Source organism: Homalodisca vitripennis, chromosome 3 (assembly GCF_021130785.1).
Source record: "Homalodisca vitripennis isolate AUS2020 chromosome 3, UT_GWSS_2.1, whole genome shotgun sequence".
Taxonomy (NCBI): Eukaryota; Metazoa; Arthropoda; class Insecta; order Hemiptera; family Cicadellidae; genus Homalodisca; species Homalodisca vitripennis.
Window position 1 is genome coordinate 5,149,822 of NC_060209.1, and position 22,382 is coordinate 5,172,203.

At 43.3% G+C, this 22,382-nt stretch overlaps 1 protein-coding gene across 4 annotated transcripts in view; it reads left to right on the plus strand.

Annotated features, from left to right (window-relative positions):
* Positions 1-22,382, plus strand: part of LOC124356546 — a 290,056-nt gene that overhangs the window by 111,614 nt on the left and 156,060 nt on the right. For all 4 annotated transcript variants that reach the window (XM_046807610.1, XM_046807611.1, XM_046807609.1 and 1 more), the window contains one exon: positions 18,633-21,256. In XM_046807610.1, the coding sequence (XP_046663566.1) occupies positions 18,633-21,256 (2,624 nt within the window). The remainder of the gene's footprint in view (positions 1-18,632; positions 21,257-22,382) is intronic.

The window sequence follows — 22,382 nt, forward strand, 5'->3', positions numbered from 1 at the left end:
CATGAGTGTTCACTTCTGGCTGGTTTATACCTTCTAGTTGAACCTACCACTGAAGATGCAAAACCGATGTGACACTTAAATCTGTGCAACCGTATGGATGTCCAGGCACGGTACATCACTAAATGTCGAGATTCTGGTGTGCAAGGGTAATTCGACAGGTCTAATCTACAGGAGATGACTATTGGAGTTGGTGGGGTTCGTTTCCTAAGTGTCAAAAGGTTCTTGCTAGCCTCAACAAGGGTGTGCCACCCCCTGCCTGCTTTGACTGGAGAGGATGATTCAGAGCTGACTTCCCCTTCTTCTTTTGAGACATGACTGAGAGTAATGCCCAAAAATTCTTTCTCATGGATCTTGACAGGAGGCGCTAACCTTACCCATCCAAAATATTCTGTCACTCCGGAAGCAATACAAAGGTACTTATATGACTAGGTGCATTTCCTAAGCTTCTTCTCCTAAGAGAACAAAAACTGAGGTGTAATCTTAGATGTTGATATTTTAATAACTTTTCATTTTATAGCGTAAACCTAGAATTTTTTTATTCTTTTATAAACGTTATTTGAAGAGTAGATCTCTTTAACTCCTACTATATCTCATAAACACTAGCGTATAACACTGTACTAGTGATGAATATCCACAGGCCGCGACAGAACAGAACTGATCGAGAAGAATCAGTTGACTGAGGTTACGCGCCACAAAGGGGACCGGAAGTAAGGTTGGTGACGACGGAAACAGCTGCTGCATGTTGGCGAGCAGGTGATCGCTACTTTGATGTGACATCGCTGCGGTGTCCGTGAATTGTGGGCTCACTAAAGGATCCGGACTGGCACCCTTTCTGTTCCGTCTGTTTCTCTTTAATCTCCATTTAACTCTTGAATGTAGCTATTAGTTGCTGCTCCCACCGTAACTGATACACTCGGGTAGCTTTAATGCTTTTGCAGTTCCACTCCGGGTTGTTCTTGACCTTCGTGCTTACGAGTTTTCTTTCAAGGTCGAAGGGAAGAGCCAATGTGTCTCATTAATTAACTTCAAGGCTGAAATAAATAATATATATATATTTATATTGATAGTTAAACATGTTACACTAATCCGACAACTATGTTAGTGAGGTATAATTGTTATCAATATGATGATAATGCATGTCAATTGATTTAACTATTTGTAATAAATTAATTCAATTAGTGATTTCGTTTCCTTTTTAATATTCCGCTTTCATACTATCGGTGCTGTTTACGAAAAGCCCAGTGTGAACGCTTTTGTAATTGTAATTAAATTCGTTATACATATACAAATTTTGCACAACACTGTGGTTTAATTGGTTGTTTTAAAGTGTAGACAAATGCCACTTGCTAGTGTAGACAACAATAGATATTACGTCATTGTTAGAAACAACGTTCAGGAGTTGTGTAACTGAGAGCGGAGGAGAATGTGGACATGTGTAGTCAGTCTGTCATTCAGGTAACTCAAGAAGACGTTATCCCTCGCAGCATCTGAAACCACTACCCAAGCTAACCGCAGACGCTGTGTCATGGCTCACAGCGAGTGTATGGCTGCTCTCGCCTGGCCCGGCAACCCGCGGCTCTGCCCTGTAATCTCGCTAGTGAACGTGATGTGTACGTTACGATGTGGACACGTGTAGTCAGTCTGTCATTCAGGTAACTCAAGAAGACGTTATCCCTCGCAGCATCTGAAACCACTACCCAAGCTAACCGCAGACGCTGTGTCATGGCTCACAGCGAGTGTATGGCTGCTCTCGCCTGGCCCGGCAACCCGCGGCTCTGCCCTGTAATCTCGCTAGTGAACGTGATGTGTACGTTACGATGTGGACACGTGTAGTCAGTCCGTCATTCAGGTAACTCAAGAAGACGTTATCCCTCGCAGCATCTGAAACCACTACCCAAGCTAACCGCAGACGCTGTGTCATGGCTCACAGCGAGTGTATGGCTGCTCTCGCCTGGCCCGGCAACCCGCGGCTCTGCCCTGTAATCTCGCTAGTGAACGTGATGTGTACGTTACGATGTGGACACGTGTAGTCAGTCCGTCATTCAGGTAACTCAAGAAGACGTTATCCCTCGCAGCATCTGAAACCACTACCCAAGCTAACCGCAGACGCTGTGTCAGACAGCGAGTGTATGGCTGCTCTCGCCTGGCCCGGCAACCCGCGGCTCTGCCCTGTAATCTCGCTAGTGAACGTGATGTGTACGTTACGATGTGGACACGTGTAGTCAGTCCGTCATTCAGGTAACTCAAGAAGACGTTATCCCTCGCAGCATCTGAAACCACTACCCAAGCTAACCGCAGACGCTGTGTCAGACAGCGAGTGTATGGCTGCTCTCGCCTGGCCCGGCAACCCGCGGCTCTGCCCTGTAATCTCGCTAGTGAACGTGATGTGTACGTTACGATGTGGACACGTGTAGTCAGTCTGTCATTCAGGTAACTCAAGAAGACGTTATCCCTCGCAGCATCTGAAACCACTACCCAAGCTAACCGCAGACGCTGTGTCAGACAGCGAGTGTATGGCTGCTCTCGCCTGGCCCGGCAACCCGCGGCTCTGCCCTGTAATCTCGCTAGTGAACGTGATGTGTACGTTACGGCGAAAGTGACCGCGACTCGTGGAAAGTGCCAACTTCGCTCCCAGGGCGCCGTTAATTATCCCAGTACTCCCTACACGTCACCGTCATATCTCTAATTGACCCGGTCGTTCCGCTAGCCGCCGCTCCGGAGATCTGCACATCACACTGGAGCAGAGGCGTTCACTTTCTACCCCCGGCGGCGAGGAGCAGAGGCGAGTGTGGTGAAGTGGGTCGGACTTTTACTTCCGATACATCACTCCAAAATCATGGAAAATAACAGCAACAATGTTCTTACTTCTGTAGACGTGTACACATGAAAAACTGGCGGAGACGAAAAATGTGTATATGTATAGTTTCTACGTATATTCATACGTATAGTTCATAGTGTACATTAAATATTTAGCAGATCGTGCTTAGGTTACGTTCCACAAAAATGCAATGCATAAATACGTGGTCACTTTAGACTAAAATTATGAGAGCTAACCGTGTCACCGGCAGGTAGATGACGTTTGGATCGTAGACTAACAATTTATTAAACCTCATCGCTTTCTTGGATTCATTAAATTCTGCCTGAGCTTTTTTTGTCTGAGATTATCAAGCAGACACACAATCGTTCAAAACTAATTTTGAATTCGTGTGACCTGTTCATTGCTTCGGTATCCAAGCAATAGTGAAGTGCACGTGAAGCGCCACGCTCGACAAAGTAGATGACGCCCTTCCACCTTTGGTTACACTAGTTACACAATAAATACAATCGAACCTCCTATGTGTGACCTGTTCATTGCTTTGGTATCCAAGCAATAGTGAAGTGCAACGTGAAGCGCCACGCTCGACAAAGTAGATGACGCCCTTCCACCTTTGGTTACACTAGTTACACAATAAATACAATCGAAAATATCATCGAACCTCCTATGTGTGACCTGTTCATTGCTTTGGTATCCAAGCAATAGTGAAGTGCACGTGAAGCGCCACGCTCGACAAAGTAGATGACGCCCTTCCACCTTTGGTTACACTAGTTACACAATAAATACAATCGAACCTCCTATGTGTGGCCTGACAATATAAGATCAAACTATTATACCAATTGTGCCACAATCTCTTACTAAAAGTTTAATCGTTAAGAGACTAGTTTTGGTTAATTCTTCTAAGATATACGGCAATGAGAGGATCATTTGTACTAATGTCTTCGGCCGAAATATTACTCCATACAGAAGTCACTGCTTGTATGATCAATCGCTTAGGTATTTACAAACACGTCACCACATATAATGTGGGGGAAGCTATGGCCGCACTAACATCCGGGCTCCGATCAGTGTACACACACTCACACATCGGGCGGGACATGTGGACAGGACAGTACACCTACCTGCCCTAATGATAATCATTGTCGTTCTGATCCCAGACCGGTGTCAGGTTGGTATCGCAAATAATTATATAAGATATGTCGAGCGGACACCTTTGGTCTCACACCACGGTGGTTACCGGCACTTCACCTCGGCTGTAGCGATGAGCTAATAGTTCTGTAACTGACCTCGGCCAAGTAGGTGGAGCGTGACGTCGGTGTGACGTCATCACGGCAGCCGGCCGCACGACTCCGACAATCGACGGATATTTTCTGTTATTGCCGTCGTTACAAGGAAGTATAATCACTAGCAATACGTTGGGATGTCAAAATTGTCATCATCATCATCGGTGTATATCCATTTACAAAACACTTACACATTTTGTAGCAACAGTTGCGTTTATAAGCGTATAGAGTGAGATTATGCTTTTAGAATAGGCTACATCGTCTTTTGATGATAACATCTGCGTTAAACTTGTATGCAATGATGACCAGGACGATCGTTTGACCTAACAATTATGAGCCTTGGATTATTTTTGCACAATAAGTAGTAAGAGTGCTGTGGTAGTGACTTTAGTACTTTGTACGCGGGGAATGTGCTCACTCTGCATGTAATTGGGTTGACCAGCAGAGATTACGTTTATGGTTTTTGACAATTGATCGATTGTTGGGGCAAACGTATGTTACATATCTGATTATTATTAGAGTTGATTCTATTAAACTATAGCGAGTTATAGTACAACTGCGTTAATGTCTGGGTAATTCTTGAACATGCAGACAGTTTTCTTACAAATGTACAAATGAACGTACCGTATAGAATCAGAGAAAAAGTGAGTGAAACAGCCAATGGGCTTGCTTTCTGATTTGGTTAAATTTTCTTGTATTATTTTGTCATGTTCAGGTCTGCGGTCGTTTCCAACTAACGGAGTCGTCTGTGAACTTCTACCCAGTTATTGTATTGTGTGACTAAGCGTAGTTCACAGAGTGGGCTATGAATGATGAGGAAATTAGATTATAACTACTTAGTACAGATGGCTTGCCATACCTTCCATAGCCAGACTGAAGACTAGCCAGGTCTGCGGTCGTTTCCAACTAACGGAGTCGTCTGTGACCTTCTACCCAGTTATTGTATTGTGTGACTAAGCGTAGTTCACAGAGTGGGCTATGGATGATGAGGAAATTAGATTATAACTACTTAGTACAGATGGCTTGCCATACCTTCCATAGCCAGACTGAAGACTAGCCAGGTCTGCGGTCGTTTCCAACTAACGGAGTCGTCTGTGACCTTCTACCCAGTTATTGTATTGTGTGACTAAGCGTAGTTCACAGAGTAGGCTATGGATGATGAGGAAATTAGATTATAACTACTTAGTACAGATGGCTTGCCATACCTTCCATAGCCAGACTGAAGACTAGCCAGGTCTGCGGTAGTTTCCAACTAACGGAGTCGTCTGTGACCTTCTACCCAGTTATTGTATTGTGTGACTAAGCGTAGTTCACAGAGTAGGCTATGGATGATGAGGAAATTAGATTATAACTACTTAGTACAGATGGCTTGCCATACCTTCCATAGCCAGACTGAAGACTAGCCAGGTCTGCGGTAGTTTCCAACTAACGGAGTCGTCTGTGAACTTCTACCCAGTTATTGTATTGTGTGACTAAGCGTAGTTCACAGAGTAGGCTATGGATGATGAGGAAATTAGATTATAACTACTTAGTACAGATGGCTTGCCATACCTTCCATAGCCAGACTGAAGACTAGCCAGGTCTGCGGTAGTTTCCAACTAACGGAGTCGTCTGTGACCTTCTACCCAGTTATTGTATTGTGTGACTAAGCGTAGTTCACAGAGTGGGCTATGAATGATGAGGAAATTAGATTATAACTACTTAGTACAGATGGCTTGCCATACCTTCCATAGCCAGACTGAAGACTAGCCAGGTCTGCGGTAGTTTCCAACTAACGGAGTCGTCTGTGACCTTCTACCCAGTTATTGTATTGTGTGACTAAGCGTAGTTCACAGAGTGGGCTATGAATGATGAGGAAATTAGATTATAACTACTTAGTACAGATGGCTTGCCATACCTTCCATAGCCAGACTGAAGACTAGCCAGGTCTGCGGTAGTTTCCAACTAACGGAGTCGTCTGTGACCTTCTACCCAGTTATTGTATTGTGTGACTAAGCGTAGTTCACAGAGTGGGCTATGGATGATGAGGAAATTAGATTATAACTACTTAGTACAGATGGCTTGCCATACCTTCCATAGCCAGACTGAAGACTAGCCAGGTCTGCGGTAGTTTCCAACTAACGGAGTCGTCTGTGACCTTCTACCCAGTTATTGTATTGTGTGACTAAGCGTAGTTCACAGAGTGGGCTATGAATGATGAGGAAATTAGATTATAACTACTTAGTACAGATGGCTTGCCATACCTTCCATAGCCAGACTGAAGACTAGCCAGGTCTGCGGTAGTTTCCAACTAACGGAGTCGTCTGTGAACTTCTACTACATGGTGGAATAATCTTCTCAGTGAGACAATACTTTGTAGATCCAGAGTAACAATTGATCAGTAGTTGGAAGTAACTGTGAGGCGGAGCGAGCCTTAGTTTCTTTAGGTCTGAGGCTATAGTCTGGTTCTCCAATTCTATTTATATCTAATTATATCATCAAACACTGAATAATTGATTACTTCATCCCAAGTCCTTTGCGCCAAAGTCTAATTTTGTTTTATAGATAGGTGCACATACAATTTTTCTCCTACATTTAACCTGTTTTGGTGTTCAACAGTGAAGTTTCCTGAATCGAGTAATATCAGGTGTAGGTAGAAGGTATACAAAGGGCCTCGATTGTGTCTGTGACATTAATCGACTCCTCGGTTTTTGAAATGTGTACCATTGACTTAGTGCTCCGTTGATGTCTGTGGGTAAGGTTTATCGGTGGAGAAGACAATGAAGAACTTATTTCTGTATTGGTCTAAAACGCTTTACTGAATTCAAGGAAAGAGTTCGTCTTCCACGATTGTGATCTTGGTATCAGTAACAAGTGCGCAGGTACTTGATGATTTTCTTTGTACTTCTCCCGAAGTGGTCGTAAATTCAATGATAAAGTCTAGTAACTTATCGGGTTTGCACTCATTGCGTCATTGATACGGACCTTTGCTGCTCACCTTCAGACGAAAAGTGCAGTACCTCAAGGTACCCTTACAGACTTACAGAGTAGATATTGCGTTTTGTACTTTTTGTGGAACAGAGTCAATTTGTAATCTGTTTCTTTAAACACGAAATCATTTATCTACATTTTCTGTAGATCTAGATTTTATACGATTAGCAAATTTATTTTATACTATTAAAATAATGTCTACATTTTTTGTTCGGTGAGTTTAGGTATTCAAAATTCTTATTATTTGGTATCAATGTATAGGTCTCTGCCCCACGGACTTACTAAGTTCCAATGTTGATCCTATGAGAGTACTTTTTTTAGTTTAAAACAGCTGTTTACAACGCACAAACGTATATATCAGGCAGTTATTCTCAATTACTACTAACCAACTAAATATCAGCCGATTGGTTATAAAATATCCAAGAAAAGGATTTCCAAGAATTTAATGAATGGTTGGAGGACATATTGGTTTGGTTATTACACTATATAATTGTGTTTTGGCTCATGTTCGTATCTATTGTACCACGATTGTTTTCAGTTTTCTAAATATTTTCCTAACTTTCAAATACAGTTAATTGCGGATGTAAATATTCAGTCATCGATTTCATTGAGTGACCCATTAATGCTATCTAATATCTAAATTTACACAAAAATCATATATAATATATTTCTGAATATTTAGGTATCACCATAAAAATTTTTGTTATATTTTCATCTTTAATAATTGTCTTGGAATAACTTTCAAACTTTGTCTTTGAATGTTATCAAAGAGTTTCCCAGCATTACATCTGCTTGCTTAATCAGCTATGTTTACATGTTACATTGCATCGCTAAACGATCTCCTAATGAGCGTTCAAAGTAACATGTTAGTCCCCACTAATGATGGTTTGATATCTTTCACTTGAGTGTAATGCTTTCACGACAGCAACACTCGAATACTCAACTGAGTATCTGCTGGGTTGCTAGTGACGCAGCGTCTGTAAGGAGGTGGCAGACAGGGAAACTGTGTAAATCAAGTGTAAGCCTGTGTCAGGTCGGCCCGAGCTATCTTGAGTACACAGGTACTGTAGATAGCCGCGCCTCCTACCTTGCCTGGTTTGACTTGGCTGTTGCCGGGATATATTGTGTTGCGTACACAAACAGATGTTGCGGCAAGATCCTACTGCTACAACATCTAGACGCTAAGTGGACAACTGAGTATCTGCTGGGTTGCTAGTGACGCAGCGTCTGTAAGGAGGTGGCAGACAGGGAAACTGTGTAAATCAAGTGTAAGCCTGTGTCAGGTCGGCCCGAGCTATCTTGAGTACACAGGTACTGTAGATAGCCGCGCCTCCTACCTTGCCTGGTTTGACTTGGCTGTTGCCGGGATGGGTGTTGCGTACACAAACAGATGTTGCGTCAAGATCCTACTGCTACAACATCTAGACGCTAAGTGGACAACTGAGTATCTGCTGGGTCGCTAGTGACGCAGCGTCTGTAAGGAGGTGGCAGACAGGGAAACTGTGTAAATCAAGTGTAAGCCTGTGTCAGGTCGGCCCGAGCTACCTTGAGTACACAGGTACTGTAGATAGCCGCGCCTCCTACCTTGCCTGGTTTGACTTGGCTGTTGCCGGGATATATTGTGTTGCGTACACAAAACAGATGTTGCGTCAAGATCCTACTGCTACAACATCTAGACGCTAAGTGGACAACTGAGTATCTGCTGGGTTGCTAGTGACGCAGCGTCTGTAAGGAGGTGGCAGACAGGGAAACTGTGTAAATCAAGTGTAAGCCTGTGTCAGGTCGGCCCGAGCTATCTTGAGTACACAGGTACTGTAGATAGCCGCGCCTCCTACCTTGCCTGGTTTGACTTGGCTGTTGCCGGGATGGGTGTTGCGTACACAAACAGATGTTGCGTCAAGATCCTACTGCTACAACATCTAGACGCTAAGTGGACAACTGAGTATCTGCTGGGTTGCTAGTGACGCAGCGTCTGTAAGGAGGTGGCAGACAAGGAAACTGTGTAAATCAAGTGTAAGCCTGTGTCAGGTCGGCCCGAGCTATCTTGAGTACACAGGTACTGTAGATAGCCGCGCCTCCTACCTTGCCTGGTTTGACTTGGCTGTTGCCGGGATGGGTGTTGCGTACACAAACAGATGTTGCGTCAAGATCCTACTGCTACAACATCTAGACGCTAAGTGGACAACTGAGTATCTGCTGGGTCGCTAGTGACGCAGCGTCTGTAAGGAGGTGGCAGACAGGGAAACTGTGTAAATCAAGTGTAAGCCTGTGTCAGGTCGGCCCGAGCTATCTTGAGTACACAGGTACTGTAGATAGCCGCGCCTCCTACCTTGCCTGGTTTGACTTGGCTGTTGCCGGGATGGGTGTTGCGTACACAAACAGATGTTGCGTCAAGATCCTACTGCTACAACATCTAGACGCTAAGTGGACAACTGAGTATCTGCTGGGTTGCTAGTGACGCAGCGTCTGTAAGGAGGTGGCAGACAGGGAAACTGTGTAAATCAAGTGTAAGCCTGTGTCAGGTCGGCCCGAGCTATCTTGAGTACACAGGTACTGTAGATAGCCGCGCCTCCTACCTTGCCTGGTTTGACTTGGCTGTTGCCGGGATGGGTGTTGCGTACACAAACAGATGTTGCGTCAAGATCCTACTGCTACAAAATCCAGACGCTAAGTGGACAACTGAGTATCTGCTGGGTCGCTAGTGACGCTACTGCTACAACATGTAGACGCTAAGTGGACAACTGAGTATCTGCTGGGTCGCTAGTGACGCTACTGCTACAACATGTAGACGCTAAGTGGACAACTGAGTATCTGCTGGGTCGCTAGTAACGCTACTGCTACAACATGTAGACGCTAAGTGGACAACTGAGTATCTGCTGGGTCGCTAGTGACGCTACTGCTACAACATCTAGACGCTAAGTGGACAACTGAGTATCTGCTGGGTCGCTAGTGACGCTACTGCTACAACATCTAGACGCTAAGTGGACAACTGAGTATCTGCTGGGTTGCTAGTGACGCTACTGCTACAACATGTAGACGCTAAGTGGACAACTGAGTATCTGCTGGGTCGCTAGTGACGCTACTGCTACAACATGTAGACGCTAAGTGGACAACTGAGTATCTGCTGGGTCGCTAGTGACGCTACTGCTACAACATCTAGACGCTAAGTCGACAACTGAGTATCTGCTGGGTCGCTAGTGACGCTACTGCTACAACATCTAGACGCTAAGTGGACAATGGGGATCTGGCTGAACGTTCACTAACATATTTTTTCAGTGCTTCATTGAATTTGGTGGTATAAATTGATAGACGATGCTGCAGACAGTGTTTACGCTTATTTTGCATGGCAATTTTATTTAAAAATTTAATAACAATCTATTTATGTTTTATATTGTATTGTAAATTCACTTGAAAATTACTTTGTGGAAAACAATACAATACGATTTTTAGTAACTGATTATGAGAATAAGAAATGAGTAGTCTCCTATTTTTTTAATTGCAATGTTTTTTAACGTATTATATTTTTAAGAGCCTTATATATGATTAATAAATCTTTCCAACGTTGAAATCAAATCTTATCTTATTGTTTAGTTTCGTAACCTCCGTATCGCTGGGATTATTAAAGTGAAGAATTAGAGTGAATCTAAATAACAAAACCACAGTGTCACTGATAGATTAGTAATATTTTACTCAATCAATGTAATGTTATTGTGTTACAAATTGTTGAATATATTATAGAAAAAAACAAGAATGCTAGCAAAGAAACTGTTCCCGACTGCTTCATATTGCGCATTATAGTCCTTCCGGCTCATTCCGAAGAAGTAGGTAGATTTAACGACAACTATGTACCCATATAAACCCGAGGTTTAGAGGACTATAAGCCGCCGCACCACCTACTTCTACTTCACTCGTGCCCCAGATAATGGAACTATGATCACATATGCGTTAATAATTTATGTCTTATAGTATTTGCATGTAATCGATATCTCAAAAACAGTTTCAGGTACACAAATGTTTATTACAGAAAGTTTAGGAAATGTTCTGATCATGCCTGGACACTTTTTATTTTTTCTGTGTCCATAAATAACGGGGTCATGATTCCTCTAGTTCAAACGAATGTCACATTAATTCTAAATGGTGTAGCGAGCTGGCCAAGGAAACTAGGAGTGTTTGCCATGGGGACGATTACAATAGCAACATGTAGATATACCTAATTGTAAAGTCGTCGCACTAAATAAATGTCACCGACTGCCATAACACGCCGATGAAATATTTTCTTTTTATTGTTAGAGTCGTAAAAATAAATAGTGAAGTGGGAACTCACAGTCTGTACATCACGAATACAGTGTTTGAACACTTCCTGCTGGTTATTGGTTATTATCGCCATAGGACGGGAGTTTGCTTATTGGGTTTCTTGGATGTAAGCGGCTCAACTTGTCGCTTGCGCAATTCGTACACGCAACACCGACACATCTAACTGCGCTTACCTCAAACATACTGCAACATCTCTACATTGAGGCTCTGATAGTAACTTACTGTGGGCGAGTCAGGAGACAACCTCTGGTCTCTGCTACCGTCAATATCAAGGTGGTAATCACCTCCCTTGAGACTCTTAACTGTGATCGTGTGCATTAATGTTGCAGACGTAATTACTGATTTAAGTGCCTGCAAAATAAGGTGATACAACCACGATACACAACTGGGCCAGGGGTCATCTCGTAACTCGTCTACAATATTCATGCAATCTGCGGTGAATGATAACGCATTCCCTCTAGAACTGGCAGTGCTGTCAGCCAGCAGCAGCGTACTCTGCAATGGCTATATGTAGGTAGTTGAATGCTGCACCGGGTACTGGGCTAGAGGTCGTAACGTGACTTACCTACAATATTCATGCAATCTGCGGTGAATGATAACGCATTCCCTCTAGAACTGGTAGTGCTGTCAGCCAGCAGCAGCGTACTCTGCAATGGCAATATGTAGGTAGTTGAATGCTGCACCGGGTACTGGGCTAGAGGTCGTAACGTGACTTTCTTATATTCATGCAAACTGCGGTGAATGATAAAGCATTCGCTCTAGAACTGGTAGTGCTGTCAGCCAGCAGCAGCGTACTCTGCAATGGCTATAAGTAGGTAGTTGAATGCTGCACCGGGTACTGGGCTTGAGGTCGTAATGTGACTTTCTTATATTCATGCAAACTGCGGTGAATGATAACGCATTCGCTCTAGAACTGGTAGTGCTGTGAGCCAGCAGCAGCGTACTCTACAATGGCTATATGTAGGTAGTTGAATGCTGCACCGGGTACTGGGCTAGAGGTCGTAACGTGACTTTCCTACTGTATTCATGCAATCTGCGGTGAATGATAACACAATCCCTCTAGAACTGGTAGTGCTGTCGGCCAGCAGCAGCGTACTCTGCAATGGCTATATGTAGGTAGTTGAATGCCGCACCGGGTACTGGGCTAGAGGTCGTAACGTGACTTTCCTACTGTATTCATGCAATCTGCGGTGAATGATAACACAATCCCTCTAGAACTGGTAGTGCTGTCGGCCAGCAGCAGCGTACTCTGCAATGGCTATATGTAGGTAGTTGAATGCCGCACCGGGTACTGGGCTAGAGGTCGTAACGTGACTTTCCTACTGTATTCATGCAATCTGCGGTGAATGATAACACAATCCCTCTAGAACTGGTAGTGCTGTCGGCCAGCAGCAGCGTACTCTGCAATGGCTATATGTAGGTAGTTGAATGCTGCACCGGGTACTGGGCTAGAGGTCGTAACGTGACTTTCTTATATTCATGCAAACTGCGGTGAATGATAACGCATTCGCTCTAGAACTGGTAGTGCTGTCAGCCAGCAGCAGCGTACTCTGCAATGGCTATAAGTAGGTAGTTGAATGCTGCACCGGGTACTGGGCTTGAGGTCGTAATGTGACTTTCTTATATTCATGCAAACTGCGGTGAATGATAACGCATTCGCTCTAGAACTGGTAGTGCTGTGAGCCCAGCAGCAGCGTACTCTGCAATGGCTATATGTAGGTAGTTGAATGCTGCACCGGGTACTGGGCTAGAGGTCGTAACGTGACTTTCCTACAGTATTCATGCAAACTGCGGTGAATGATAACGCATTCCCCCTAGAACCGGTAGTGCTGTGAGCCAGCAGCAGCGTACTCTGCAATGGCTATATGTAGGTAGTTGAATGCTGCACCGGGTACTGGGCTAGAGGTCGTAACGTGACTTTCCTACTGTATTCATGCAATCTGCGGTGAATGATAACACAATCCCTCTAGAACTGGTAGTGCTGTCGGCCAGCAGCAGCGTACTCTGCAATGGCTATATGTAGGTAGTTGAATGCCGCACCGGGTACTGGGCTAGAGGTCGTAACGTGACTTTCCTACTGTATTCATGCAATCTGCGGTGAATGATAACACAATCCCTCTAGAAACTGGTAGTGCTGTCGGCCAGCAGCAGCGTACTCTGCAATGGCTATATGTAGGTAGTTGAATGCTGCACCGGGTACTGGGCTAGAGGTCGTAACGTGACTTACCTACAATATTCATGCAATCTGCGGTGAATGATAACGCCTTCCCTCTAGAACTGGTAGTGCTGTCAGCCAGCAGCAGCGTACTCTGCAATGGCTATATGTAGGTAGTTGAATGCTGCACCGGGTACTGGGCTAGAGGTCGTAACGTGACTTTCCTACAGTATTCATGCAATCTGCGGTGAATGATAACACAATCCCTCTAGAACTGGTAGTGCTGTCAGCCAGCAGCAGCGTACTCTGCAATGGCAATATGTAGGTAGTTGAATGCTGCACCGCTAGAGCGCTCTACTTGTTACGTAATTAATTGTCGGTCTCATCGGATGCTCTGTCGACAGACCAGAAAGGTCAACAACTCCCTGCCATAATTTGACTCGGTTGGCGAGCAGCACTCTGTATGTTTGCGTGGTAGGTGGTCAACGTGAATCGCCGACCTCTTAGCTAATGAACACGCCAATAAATTAACATGTTAACTGCAGTGTTAATTGCAGTTTTGAAGATTTTATTTGATTGATAAGAGAAGATTACCTTTAAGAAGGATGGTATATACACTATTGCAAAACAAAATTATTTCTACTGCTGATTATGAATGAAATAGATAGTATTTGAAGTACTAGGTATAATCTATTTTGTAACCACGTATTTTACATAAATATAAGAGACATGCGGACCAATACAAAGAAAACGATAATAAAATACTGAGTACTGACTGGCAATGTGCCAAATTCATCAACTAAGATAGTTTGTATGTTCTAATGACGTAAATGAGGTACAATAACGATTGAATTGAACATAAACTGCATACGTTTATCTAACAAACAAAAATGGTTATCTCTACAAATACAAATAGACCAACAACGTAGGATTAAATCATTCACGGTCAAGTGTGTATTGTTTGCCTGCCAAGTTGTGCAATCGTTTTCATCCAATGTGCAATGCAGTAAATATTTCTTATTACCTACCGCAAGTGCAGCTCGTAGCTTGAGACTGAAACTGAGGTATGGGATTCCTATTTAACAATTTGACCCCTACCACCCCATTTATGGTTGGGGTTGGAGTGGTAATATAACACGGAAACCATGATTTATAGTCTTATAACAACCCGGCCTCGTGGATATTGCTTGATATTACGTTAACACGTGGGGACAGGTATTATAGAGTTCACGTGTTACTAGATACTATTGACACATTACACGGCAGCTATTCTCCAGCGGTCTAGGAGGATTGTTGCTATTTGCAGGCTGTCAACCTCTCCAGCTCCAGGGCTCAGTTCGCGGAATCCTCCAGTTGGAACTGGTTACAAAGAACGCAGGAAGTGTTTTTCTCCTCTTCCATTCTGATCTCGACAACCACTCTCGCCTCTCTCAAGGTAGTTCACCGTCCTCCAGCCTTCCACCCGCCAGGTTGGAGTGGTGTAGGCCTACAGTTGTCACGCTGTAATAGTTTAACGTGTTTAATCGTCCGAACTGCTAAATAGTCTAAGATTACGCATCTGACAATTATGTGAAGGACGCTAGAGTTAATTCTGATTACGGGGGTTGGCTTAGGTCCGATAGACTCTGGACACTGGAATAACTCCTGCTACATCTGCTCTGCCATAAGATAAAAAAAGGTTGTGACCGGAAGTCAATAAAAAAGGCAATAAAACCCTTGCCAACCAACAATAAAATAAGACTGTTGGTTCCGTAAATAAACTGATGAAATAATTTTATTTTGAAAATCTGTTAAGTCAACTAAATCTTACTGTTTTCATGTTGTAATATTCCCTCCACATAATTCTGCTTACTATAGTCATAGTAATAAGTTTATACTGTATACACTAAGTGAATATTTTGAAATGTATGAATAAGAAGAAATTTGAAACGGCTTCTGTATAAGCAGTATCCACACAGTGGTGACCAAATCGCGTGCTACAATGTTACGTAGAGCTCTAACGACGGGGATACTAGGCTTTTCTGTCCCGAAAGCTCCTTAACTTCCATTTTTAAAGTACGTACACAATCTTTCGTCGCGTATCCATTACAAGGCGACATATATTTGGAGAGTTTTATTCAGACAAGAAGATCATCCTTCACCCCCAAAACCCCTCTTCCATCAGTACCATCAGTACCTGTATTGTTGCCAGTGTACGTGTACGAGTACACTCTGTACAGGACAGGTGACGGCGGGATGTAGGCCGCTGTCAGGCCGGGGCCTACAGGTTTTCAACACATCACCGCGTTCAGCGGAGGTTTTGACGTTTTCATTAGCCATTGTTGATCAAGTGATTGGTGCTAATTATCATACTCCCATCAGAACCCGTCAGGCGTGTCTGACCCCGGGCCTTCAACACCTTCCGCACTCCTACTTCCCTGTTCGTCTTCCTTCCATCGTCCGTCACGTTCCATCGCGGTCCAGGCGACGTTCCAATGAATTTTAAACAGCGGCAACTGGTCAGGGATCGAGTAACAGTGGGCGTGATCATGCAAATGTAAACATCGTTTAGATGAGGTAACTCTCGGAGATAGTCATGACGTAAAGGTCACTCTTGTTTCGAGGACGATCTGGGACATATTGATTCTATTTAATCAGTTCGTTTTATTTGAATGTTAATTTTTTAATCTGAGTGATTAGGAGTCTAATTAAACACTAGGTCTTATCACGCCTCAAAATCAATTGAAAATACAATTAATTGGAAATGTGACAATCTTCTGGTATGTGTTAGCAACACCACAGTATGTCCTGAAGAGAACTAAAGTGATACGAAACGTTATCTATGGTGTATAATAATGAAACTCCCTTTATCATACTTTTTATTTCTACAAATCTAAAATATTACTTTAATACATTGAGTTCGCTGACTCGGCTTATCTAGAGTTTGTGCTATTTTACCTTCCTTCTCGCATTTTATTCAATGAGATACAGTAAGTATAAATGTTCTTTATTCACTATGATTCACAATAATATGAGGAAATTGGATCTTTCCGAATTTGAGCTGCGTGATACTACAATGTCCATGTTCATGTAAACTTTGAACTTGACTCGTAGTTTGCTAGCAATGGGGAAAATGTTCCAATTGGCCTCTCCAATAAAAGCCCAGACATTCGGCTGTCTAACAAAACGACGCCCACGACTCGGAATTGTTGATCTCTGACATTTTGAGAGCCCAGTTGACCTAATGGGTTGTTTGACATTTGGACTCCGGACAGAGCGCCATTCATAGCCATGGATTGCTCATTTGGCCACAGAGGACCGTTGTGTGGCCCGAACCTCGGGCTGTGCAGTCGTCATCGTTTGTGGATCAGATCTTGTGGAGCAGAGAGTCTCTAGTGGTGGAACGGGTCCCTTGTTATGGGGGTTTTGAAAGAGTGCAATGTGTAAACTAGACAATATTGCCTGAGAAGTATGAAAGAAACAAAGATTTTGATAACATCAGTTTGGAGAGTCATAAGAATTGTGTACATCTCTGTATCTCATCTGATTCGGATAACTTGAATTTTACTAAATCCTACGGCAATGTATTTACTAATTTTCTGTCCTAACTTCTTTTTTTTATCATTGGTTGTGTTTAAAACTGTGTTAATGCCTATTGACGTTTATTAAAATTATAATATTATTTCCAACTAGATGGTAATGGCTATTAATTAAATTTAAATCAAAGTTTTAATTGCATCTTTTGTGACAAACTGCCACCCAAAATCTAATAAAAATCTCCAAAATTTAATAAAATCTTTTATGTTATAAAGCTATAAGGTATAAGCAGAGTATAACCAGTGTATATGTAAAGTACGTTTTCAATCATCCTCTCGACCTTGAATTGTAAGCAGCCTATCGACACCTCGGGAGTGCCTCATTAGTTATACTGACGTTAACCGAGCAGAGGAATTGATTTAAAGATGAGAAACCGATACCTAGCTCTTCATCGCTATAAATACCCTGCTATCGCCTTAAAAATGTCAATCTTTTGAGCATCTTTTGGGTTGTCATGTTTGTTTTTATTTTTGGTAACACAAGAAAAGCTAGGAGTAATTTTGCTTTTAGTATATTGTCAGTTTGTTCTTAATTTATTTTTTTAATAATTCTTAATAATTTATTAATTTGAGACAATTACCGATTAAATTTAAAAATACAATGTTTTACCAAACAATCAAACCATGGTTTTAATTGGGTTAAAATATACAACTATTATTAGATTTTTATAGGGTTCACTATTGCTTGACTCTGCATAGAATTTATACCGATTTCAACGATAGCTTTCAACAGTAAGGTTTGTGATGTCGGTACGCGCGAGCTTCACACTGCACATCGCACGTGGGACAAAGAGCAGAGGAGTCAAGGATGAGTCACGATTCTGTAATCTTCGTCTACGGCAAAAAAAACCGTGACGTGATCCAAACAAGTGATTAGTCTCGCATAGCAAAGCCAACAAGCAAAGTTGACGGGAAGCACAACAAACTGACACAAGTCTCAGAAGTCTGGGCAGTCGTTGCACAATTAGGCCAACGATAGCAGAAACTGGGATATTTTAGTCGGTGACTTCATCCCGGTCCGGCTGTAAATTGGGTTAGGATTGTTAGGTCTTGTTCTAAAACCTTTATCTTAGATGACCTAACGAGAACTTCTTCTTCAACTTCAAAATCTTTTTTTTATTTGGTTGTATACTCGTATTTAGCAATATAGTATTCACAAACTTTTTATACTTGAAAACATAGTATATTCAATATTACATTATTACTTTGGTTTTATTGAATATTAACAATTTAATTACACTACAAGTCTATTGAAATTCGTACATCAAGTACAATTCACAACATTAATATCAAGTATCATGTTTAATTATGTTACTATCCATGCTTAGTGTTTATCCCTGTCTAATTTTTTATTCTGTAAGTAATATCCATCAACGAAAAAAATTGTTTCTCTCTTGAACGTCTCTCTATATTTCACTGGACGTTTCTTGTACATTATTTCTTAACATCCTATTTTCCACATAGGCCCATTAGATGGCATTAGTTCGTCAGATCTAATCTCCTTGTGTTGTCTGTTGCAGGCCCCGGCAGACAGCAGGATCCCCGTGTTCTGCAGCAACCCCAAACCGCTATCCCGTTTCTCTCGACCTCTGGCCAACCTCAGCAACAAGGTACGCGCACATCTTTCCTCCGATTCCTCCTCGAAGCACCGTCAGCTCTTCGGAATTCTCGGAGGTGGCCCCAGTAAGTCTTCCAAGTCCAAAGCGTTCTTGCAGACGTCCAGCCAGTCCTGTCCGTCCGAGCGACCCGTCAGGCCCACCAGGTTCTTCGAATCCTTCGACCGACCTAAAGAATCCTTCAGCCTCACCGAAGTCAACAGTCTCGAGCCGAAGATATCGAAGGCGCACTTGGGCAGGAGAGTATGCGTCGCAGGGCACAAGGTAGGAGTTCTTCGCTATGTGGGAAAGATCGAGCTCGACCCTGGCTACTGGTGTGGGGTTGAATTCGATGATCCGATAGGGCTGAACGACGGTTCGGCGAGGGGTGTGAGGTACTTCGTGTGTCCCCCGCTGCACGGCGTGTTGGTTCCCGCCAGCAAGGTGGCGCTGGTGCAGGAAGAAGTGGGAGAATTCGTGAGTGAGGTGTCGGACTCCGGTCCACACAGTCTGCTGGCGGTGTCCAAGAACAAGCGGCACTCCATGGGCGAGGACTGGATCAAGGAAGAGGCGCCTCCTCCTCCCACCGTCAAGAGAGTCGGCAGCGTCAAGTCCGTGAGTCAGGCGTCCACTCCGACCCCGAGCAGCACTAACAGCAACGGCGTCCTCATCTGGGACTGGACCATCGGCTCGCAACACTCTTCCTCCGCCGGCTCCCTGGTCCCCTCGGCCCGCGCCCTCTCTAGTTCTGTGCCCGACCACAGTCACGTCTCCCTGCAACTGAGCAAACACAGCAGCTTCGAGTTCGACGACAGCCTCGGCATCCTCACCCCGGACCAGATGAACGATTTCACTATGAACTGCAGTGAGACGAATATCCCGAGAACTCCTTCCACCGAGGACGTACCCTTCCTCATACAAGATCTCGATTATGACAAAGAAAACGACAATCAGCGTAGGGGATCAAAACGTTCTTCGTTGGAAATGCAATTTGAAGAAGCCTCTGTCGCGAAAAACGCACAAAGCCAACTATTCAACAATCTTACCCTATCGAAAAGAGAAGGAAGTCTCGAGGAAAAGAAATATCCTAACGAAATTGTCATGAAGGAGCCAGAAGATGTAAAAGAAAGGAGAGTTGCTAAGGACGAACTGATGGAACAAGAGATCGCTAAGGACATATCTGAAGACACGGAAATGAGTGACAGCAATCCTTCTAAAAAGACTTCGGCCATGTCCGTCTCTTATGAGCCGGGGTCAGAAACCGTAAGCAACAGTGAAAATATGGAATTCATCAGAATTAATCGGACTCCATCACTGGAAGATCTGCCTATGGACAAAGTGGACGGGAAGATAGAAGCGTTGGCAGGTCCGTCGAAACACGTTCTCCCGCCTCCAACAAGCTTTGTGACGTCAGTTACAAGTATCGCTAGTCTGGACAACGGGTACCAGGGAGACGGTGAATGGAGCAGACCGGCCAGTCGAGGTGCTGACCATTCCCCTCTAGCTAACAAGGTGAAGACTATGGACCCCATGACGGACTCTGACTTCTTCACGGAGAGCGACGCGGACATGCACGACGATACGAGTGGACAGATGGGTTCGGGGACGGGACGAGGGGATAGGAAGGCGCAAGTCATCGATGGAACCCTTTACGGTGGAGTATCCGGTAGCGCACAGAATCCTACGGGAGGTTCCGTCTACATGTCCAATCAAGGAAACCAAAGATGTCCTGCTTTCACGCCCAACACTGAAGAAATGGATTCGAGTGGCATTTATTCTGACTTGGAAAGAAAACCAGAAGAGCCGAATTCGGACGGTGGTCAAATACTCACAGAAAACAATGTTGACGAAACGAACGAAAACGAAAAAGACTTCTCCCCCGAGGGATCGACGAGGACCGGATCCTCTATAAGATCTGACATGAGTCAAACCCTGATTTCTCCGGCAGCATTCGCTAACTTACTGATGGAACAAGTCAACACTATCAGAAACCTTGCGGTCTCGGTTCCTATGGAAAGTAATGAGAACATAGATGACGCCATGGAGGACGATGTTTTTGTCAATCCTACTACCGATATCACAGACGTTCTATCCGAGAAAACGGTAGTGGAAGTAAAAGATCCTTCTGCTAAGAAGCGTGAAGACCACGTAATAAAAAAATACAAAATGCCGAAACGAAATGTCGTCTCCAAAATAAAGACCATGATCACGTCAAACTCGACCAACAAGAAGGAGGTAGAAGACGAGAATCAGGAGAACAGAAGACCGGGACGGACTCAACGGAAGAACGGACGCTGGGACGCCGTTATGAACAAAATCGCTCAGGGAAAAGAAGAAGAGAAGACGAAGCCGAGCCGGTTGAAGGAAGTGAAGAGCAAAGTGTTCGCTGGGATTACAGTGGCTCCAGCTGCGGCCACCCAGGCTCCTGTCCAGGCAAGAAGTTCAGTTCTCCAGCAAGCCTCCAGGAAGTTGAGCACAAGAAGTCTCACCAACGCGCAGTCCGCGTCCACCCGTTCCCTCAGGGATGTGACGTCGCTCAAATCCAAGAGGTAAGAAACATAATATAAAAACGTATATCTCGTACATTTAGCAATAAGTTCACGTTAATAAATGTACAATATCTTTGACTATAGCACCAGTATCTATTATAATCTCCAGAACGTCTGCAGTCACAACCTTAACAATGGTTTTATGACAATTGCGTCTTGTAAAGATGTTTACTCAGCCTCTTTGTTACATGAAACAGCTCTTAAATTGGAAAAATTGGTTTAATATGTCAGATACAAGGGTACTTCAACAATTTCTGTGTTTGGTTTAATATGTCAGATACAAGGGTACTTCAACAATTCCTGTGTTTGGTTTAATATGTCAGATACAAGGGTACTTCAACAATTTCCTGTGTTTGGTTTAATATGTCAGATACAAGGGTACTTCAACAATTTCTGTGTTTGGTTTAATATGTCAGATACAAGGGTACTTCAACAATTTCCTGTGTTTGGTTTAATATGTCAGATACAAGGGTACTTCAACAATTTCTGTGTTTGGTTTAATATGTCAGAATACAAGGGTACTTCAACAATTTCTGTGTTTGGTTTAATATGTCAGATACAAGGGTACTTCAACAATTTCCTGTGTTTGGTTTAATATGTCAGATACAAGGGTACTTCAACAATTTCTGTGTTTGGTTTAATATGTCAGATACAAGGGTACTTCAACAATTTCGTTTAATATGTCAGATACAAGGGTACTTCAACAATTTCTGTGTTCGGTTTAATATGTCAGATACAAGGGTACTTCAACAATTTCTGTGTTTGGTTTAGACGTCTGGATAGAACTTCAAACGAAAGGCCTGTTTAAGAGTCAATCAAAGAAAGTTAGTTGTCTACAATATTACGGCTCCGGCATTTGGCCGTTGAACCCTAGCGGTTGTTAATATCCCAGTTAGAGATGACTGTGGCTAAACACAGACAGAGTTAACGAGTTGTTATGAGTTCGTAGAACATTGAGTTGTTTGCTAAAACTACCGATCAGCGGCTTTAGCTCGCAGTTTGGCTTTATGTATTCGATTGCAGTTTTACACTTAACATATTATATGTTTGTGACTGTCAAATTAAAATAATAATAAATTGTAAAATCTACATTAAATACAATGCGAATTATATCAATGATTAAGTT